The sequence below is a fragment of the Rhinoderma darwinii genome, chromosome 2 (assembly GCF_050947455.1).
Source record: "Rhinoderma darwinii isolate aRhiDar2 chromosome 2, aRhiDar2.hap1, whole genome shotgun sequence".
Classification (NCBI taxonomy): domain Eukaryota; kingdom Metazoa; phylum Chordata; class Amphibia; order Anura; family Rhinodermatidae; genus Rhinoderma; species Rhinoderma darwinii.
In genome coordinates, this window is record NC_134688.1 from 120,188,457 (window position 1) to 120,195,403 (window position 6,947).

At 40.9% G+C, this 6,947-nt stretch overlaps 1 protein-coding gene across 1 annotated transcript in view; it reads right to left on the reverse strand.

The window, feature by feature from the left end:
• Positions 1–623: 623 nt before the first annotated feature.
• TAMALIN (trafficking regulator and scaffold protein tamalin) overlaps positions 624–6,947 on the reverse strand; it is a 31,593-nt gene continuing 25,269 nt past the window's right edge. The window contains exons 5-8 of the mRNA XM_075850217.1: positions 4,709–4,802; positions 3,218–3,284; positions 2,781–2,847; positions 624–1,193 (exon numbers count right to left, since the gene is read on the reverse strand). Coding sequence (XP_075706332.1) covers positions 760–1,193; positions 2,781–2,847; positions 3,218–3,284; positions 4,709–4,802 — 662 coding nt within the window. The 3' untranslated portion in view covers positions 624–759. The remainder of the gene's footprint in view (positions 1,194–2,780; positions 2,848–3,217; positions 3,285–4,708; positions 4,803–6,947) is intronic.

The following is a 6,947-nucleotide window of genomic DNA, read 5'->3' on the forward strand; positions in this document are numbered from 1 at the left end:
ACCAGTCAAGTCCCACGGAATAAGGAATAACCTGATTTTTAACACAATGCAGCTGCTGAAGCGATACATTAGGGCCAGCATTAGATATAGACTGAATAGTTAGAAAGGACATAAAGCAAGATAAGATTTTCACCATCATCATTACATCCGCGCAATATGAATTGAATAAGCGTGTACATAAAAATCTGTCAGTCACAATCATGTTAGTCATCAATAAAAAGAAAAAAACTACTTTATCACAAAGCTCAATGAGAGCCTTGTGCGGTGAGCGTTAACTATAAACGCAGGAATTAACCATTTAATGCATCCAGAAGTGAGCCCTTCCCAGAGCACTACACAATAGTCCGTGTGTTACATACAGAAAACCGGACAGAGGTTCAGTTACTACATGTTGAGCATGGCAGGTTCCCCTGGCATTTCAGGAGATGTGGAGTGACTACAGTATCCCGGCTCTCATACAATATAGGAAGTGGGACTCCTTATGGCTTTGAACCAGAACAAAACTGTTCACTGTGCAGCAGCTTCCTGCTGGCTCGGGTACTCCTCCGTAAGCCTTTGAAGAACTGAATTCACTTGGAGAACACTCACATTTTTTATAGAAAAACCTGGAGTTTGGCATCAACTGCCCTTCCAAACATTTTAATGAAAAACAAAAAATAGTATAAAGATTTACAATAAAGTCTAACAATGTAAATACAAAGATTTTCACTCTTTTCCAAAACAATAAATAAATAACTTAACTTTTTATATAAAGGGGTGCTAAAGAGGACTGGCCTCCTCTTCTAATGATCGGTTTAGTCCAGGGATAAATTTCAAAAGTCTTTTCCGAAAACTTTTGTGTTTTTTCCTGGGTAAAGACACATAGGTACTCTGCTCCTTGGGCTTATCCCAGTTCGTAGCAGGGCTTGTACACTTCACACTAGAGCTGCGAGTCAGTGGAGACTTGTAAGGCTTGTTTGTGCTTTTGTTAGGAATGGTATGAATATCATCTATAGAATCGGCGGTGAAGTAGCAGGTCTGGTACACCGCATCCTCATTATCGGCTGTGCTGAGGCAACTTGCGCTGCTGCATACACTTCCAGTGGCCAGGGAGCTGGGGAGTGGATCTTTGGTACAATGCAGAACTGTCCCATAAACGTATGACCTGACGGATTCCAACGTGTCGTAAACGCTAGGGTCCTTTACAACGATGCCTAGAAAACAGAATAACTGCATGAGAAAACACAAGAATTGAACTACATTATAACAGTTGACTTACTTGATCAAGCTACATTAAGTGGACACAAGCATAAGAATAGTCTTCTCTGGTGACAGGACAGGAGATAAGACCGTTATGAAAAGCCAGGCCATGGCAAAACACGTTTTTTAACTATTAGAATCTGGATCGGCTTAGTTCAAAGAGCATCCCGAGACACGATAGCAACATGTGCAAACAATGTCTTTTGTTTGGAAACCATAAGTAACTGACTTTTCCTCCTTATGACAAGCGCTACAAAATTTGATCCGCTTAATAAAAAAATCAGCTAAAAGACTAACAATTCTCCCAACCCCATGTGTAACCTTTGACCTGGCAAATGCTTTACTGCACAGAGCAAGTTCTAATGTGTGTATCCCAAGAAGCACTGCGGCAACCGATATGGAGATATACAAAAACGCTTGTATTCTAGAACTTGGAATTTGTAAATATACAACCAGGTTGCAAAAAAGCATAACTAGAAAGACAAAAAAAATAAAAATAAAAAAAAGGTGTTGTCATTTGACATTACATCATATGAGAAATTCCTGGCCCATTAATGCGACAAAGAATACTAAAAATAGCGATTAATTCTAGTTATTTAATAGTTTTCTGACCACTGGAATAAATTATTAGTAGCCTGAAATCATCAGTGTGACAACACCTCTATTAAGACCGATAAGGTCACACTGCGTTCCCAGGTGCACATGACAAACGTACTCATAGGCTCCCATTATACCAAAAGTGTTGGTCTGGCTTCCGTCGAGCGGTATACAGTTTTTTTTTGCTGTATAGAATAGCATAGCAGACTACGCTTTTCTTTTCAGAGGCATCCATTTAACGTATACGTCATGGGCTTTTCAATAGCATTTTATGACGTATCCGTTGAACAGTTGCCATTAAAGCCTATGGTGATGGATACAACTGTAAGGGCTGATTCAGACGACCGTGGCGTTTTTGCGCACGCAAAACACGCGGCGTTTTGCATGCACAAAAGCCACTTACCTGCTCCGTGAGGCTGCGTGCTTTTCGCGCAGCCGCCATCATTATGACACGCCATTTGGATGTTTGTAAACAGAAAAGCACGTGGTGCTTTTCTGTTTACATTCATCCTTTTGACAGCTGTTGCGCGAAACAGGCAGTTCGCACGGAAGTGCTTCTGTGCGACCTGCGTGGTTTTCACGCACCCATTGACTTCAATAGGTGCGCGAGGCGCGAAATACGCCGACATATTGAACATGTCGCGCTTTTTACGCAGCGGACAAACGCTGCGCAAAAAGCACGGACTGTCTGTACTGCCCCATAGACTTTTATTGGTCCATGCGAGCCGCGTGAAAACCACGCGGCCTGCACGGACGCAATTCACGGTCGTGTGAATCCGCCCTTAGGCCTCCGTCACAGGCAGTGTAAAAAGAGTAACAGATACAGATAGTACCAGTGACTGAGGAATCTATGGCCATGCTTTATTCAATAGGAAGATCTCAGAAAATACTTGGGGTGTTTTTTAAATCACTCATACGCGTTGGTTTTAAAGAACGTGACTTACCATGTAACAGCCTCTGCTCCTGCACCATTAGGGAGCGATATTCTTCCCATTTCTCATATAAGGTTTGCTACAAGAACAAGAAATAAACCAGTAAGATGAACGTTCAGGGTCATTGGAGAAAAAACATACAATGTGTAGAAAGTAGGCAACTGCTCGCTCCTAGAGATCTTATTTATTTCATTCCAAGACCACATGAAACTGCAGAAGTAGAATTTGCAGCATTAGGAGTGTAATGATATTAATATTTGATTCATATTTAAAAAAGGTTAATACTCAGGTTATGATAAATTAACAAATAAATGTTAACATATTGTATCAGCATATGCTCAGCCATATAGATCTAGTGTTAAGGCATACTATGTTACCCTATGGTTAAAGCTCTGCAAAAACACAGCCCCAAAAGCAACATGTAGGAGATCCCCTTGGCAGTCACTGACCTTTAGATACTGTAGCCTGGCCTCCAATTCAGCTCTTCGGATTGCAGAACCATAGACGGTCTCCAGCCTAACAGACAAAACATCATGGAAAATTGTGACAAAGATTACAAAATAATCCTAAAGGATGGATCCGTGCTTAGTCTAAACTAATACAGTCACATAATGAGTACAAGTTACAAGGCCACTGCAGCAATGAAATCATTCTTGTTCCAATCTACTGCGATGCTTACATAAGAAGCAATATTAAATGCGCTCTTAAGACATTTGACCAACAGTTGAATAAACTAGGCTGATAGCCATCACTCCTGATACCACATTGGCATAACGAAGAGGCAGGGTGGAATGGTTGCCAGGTACGTCAAGCATTAGGGCAGAAAGGTTGAAAAAATGCTAACAGGACCTAAGCCTGCGCTATAGGGATTGCTGACTGTCATTATGGACATTGCTATGAGGCCAGCACTATGGGTACCATTTTGAGCTAGATATCATGTGACAGTAGGACTAGGAGTGTTTTAGATGGCATGACCACTGTATTCAAGGGTCAGAAAATACTTCTTTGAAAGTGGTGTATGTCACACATACCTATTCAATTAATTTGCCCTCAAGGACTCAAGATTGTTTAACAGAATTGTAAAATCGATTAGTGGCGCCGTGCCACCTTGTCACTGCCTGGTCCGCCCAGTCTGACAAGCTTCGCCCGGTTTGTCTCTGCTTCCCTACGGAAATGCTGTTCTGTAGTGAACAAAATGATACAGTGCGGAACAGAAGTTCCGTAGGGAAGCAAGGGAAGCAGACTCCTAGTATAGTGCCACACCGCCCTATAGAGACTACCCTTCCTTGCAGACCACACCCCCCCCCCCATTACAGATCGCACCACTATAGCGCACAATAGGAGCTGTATCCCTGGTCAAAGTGTCGACAACATCTGGCCAGGTACTAGCCCCTAGTGTCAGCTAGAGTGGCCGCGATCTACAAGGGAGTAGGGGTGCGATCTGCAAGGGAGTAGGGGTGCGATCTGCAAGGGTGTGTGGCACGGTTACTTTATGTGGGCACTATCTACACTGGCACGGTGGTGTTTTCAGGGGATTGGGAAAAAAAAAAAACCCTGACAAAGGAAATCCATTTGGAAACACTGGTGTAAAATGGACATGAAAAACTCAATCAGTTTTTAATGGCCATTTTTTTTTTTCACTGTTGTGTGACTGCAGCCTAAATGAGTCCCGTTCACATCTACAGTCTTTGGGCTGGGAAATCTGGCAGACACACGGACCGTTTGTCACGGCGAATCGGTCCTTAATGTACTTTATTTAAAATCCCATCAATTTTACTTTCTACCTCTGGTAGCAGAAGGATGAACTGCCCCTAATACAGACACCAGTGCTGTACGGTAGGATTGCACATACATATTTGGAAAGCAGAATTGGCAGAGTTCTACAATGCTTTTGATAAGAGAACTTTGTTCTGTAACGAAAAAAACACGAAAAATCTTACCTAATTTTATTTCCAGAGGCTTTTATCAGCTCTACAATCTCTTTGTGCCGGATTCCTTCCATATTGAGGCCATTTACACCAGCAATTATATCACCTTAAAAAAAGAAATAAAAAGTCATTTACATACGGCACACAAAAGTAGATAAATATTAGCCATTATAATCTTGAAATAGACAAAGTCAATATGTTTTGTCTACATAAAACAATTACACCAGAAACAAATAACGGTGCCGGTGTTAGATGCTGAAGAAAACATTTGCTAAGTTGCCATGTTCTAGGCAATTAGTTCTAGATTTTAGACCAACAATGTGCATACATTATTAAACTGCAAAGCACGGAGCATCGATAGTAGTTAGCTAGGTGGCGCTGTTTCAATTGACTGTAATTTAAGAAACGTAGACCAGTAAAAATAGTATGTCAGGTAAAAGTTAAACACCTACAAAAAAAAAACTGCAATGTAAATCAATGTAAAGACTTACAGCAACTATAACCCAAACTCTAGCATTCCCTGCACGGACCGCCCTTCTCTGGCCTGTAGTCACGGACTGTCCTTGGCACTTCCTCTAAGTCAGATAGAAATAAACTAGAGGGAAGGGGCATGAAATTTCGTTGATTTCTCCGAATTTCAGCAAAACTTGGCAGTCCTGACTAGAGAAGGAACTGAAGAAGTTCATGCTCGGCCTGTCCTGTGGACACAATTGGAGGCTCCTTTCCAAGTCCTTTGCTTTACTGACTCATTTCCTGCACAGAACAGGCCGTATAATATAAAAAAGCAACAGGGACTGAAACAAAAACATCCCAGCGAACAGGAGTTTCACATTAACACACTGCTGTTCGTAGTCATAGGATCATTAGCCAAACAAAAACTGGCTATGGACGACAGATTTTCTTAACATACAAGGATTTAAGAAAGTAATCAAAATTTAGAAACTAGTAAACACTGACAGTTGGTATACATTATACATATATAGTACAAAGTCATTTGCTAGGACTTGACCCTATATTATTTAGGTGCTCAAATGCAAAAATGCAGAAGAGAAAACTTTCTACCACATTAGATCATGGCGGCGTTCTGGCCAAACCAACGAATTAATACAGTAAAATCACAAAGGGCTAATAATAATGTATTGCAATGCTTCTCAAACAATTCAGTCACAACACATCCACGTATCTAATAAAGATAATAATCAGATATTCTACAGTGAGGACCTTTATACTTTACAAGGTATATACAGGCAGAAGAAGTATCTTAGTGCAATCACCCGAATAGTCCCATAGTGCGTTGGGCGACTAACATTTTCTAAAAAGATGCATTCATATTCGTATCACATTGATGTGGCATAGACAAGACTAAAGGGAGTTTCGCCGTGTACAGTCCCAAAAGATCACAGCTTTGTTCTAAAAACTCCTTGGAATTAACGTTGGTGTAGATTAGTCACGGTTTCCGATGCCAGTTTGTAATTTGGCACATCTGATACACGAAGTCTCTACAGAATTTGTTATAACTCGAAGATAGGCTCAACTGGTTATATAAACCCCAGAAAGAAACGGATGGCACAACCGATCCCATTTTTTTTTTCCAATGGAAATCTGCGCTCTTGACCATTTTAGTTACCACAAAAGGGTCCAGCATTAGCCATTTTTTTTTTTTAAAACAGTTCGGCCTGTCTGATAGAAACTCTGCATGCAACGTTGCTGTCTGGTCGGCCATGTCCATTGGGTTTAATATCCCACTGAATAGGAACCTTGGACACCACTGGATGGCAACTATCAGTTGCAATCGAAGAAAAGGGAGCTGAACCCCCCTGATATGAGAATACAACCGAACAATAAGTTTAGTGAGTAAAAATATTAGACTCCCAACAGCGGAAACCTTTGGAGTTGTTTTGGTCACACCTTAGAGTATTTGATAGAAAAGCTGGACAAAGTGCAGTGCTGCGCAATATCAGAAGAATTCCGTCTGACATCACGCCATAAACCATAAACCTTCTTACTAAGACTGTAACGATATTACAAAACATGTCAGATTAGATAAATGACCAGAGGTCGCCTCGGTCTTACTTTTCTATGTGATAAGATTTTCCTTTTTCCGTTGCACTGACATACCAGCAGATCATCTCTAACCATTTTCTTCCAGGCATATATACGGGATCTCTATATACCTTCCAGTGTAAACCTACCATATTGTCGGCATCATAATAAATATACATAAGCAATAGAGTCACATTTTAGAATAAAT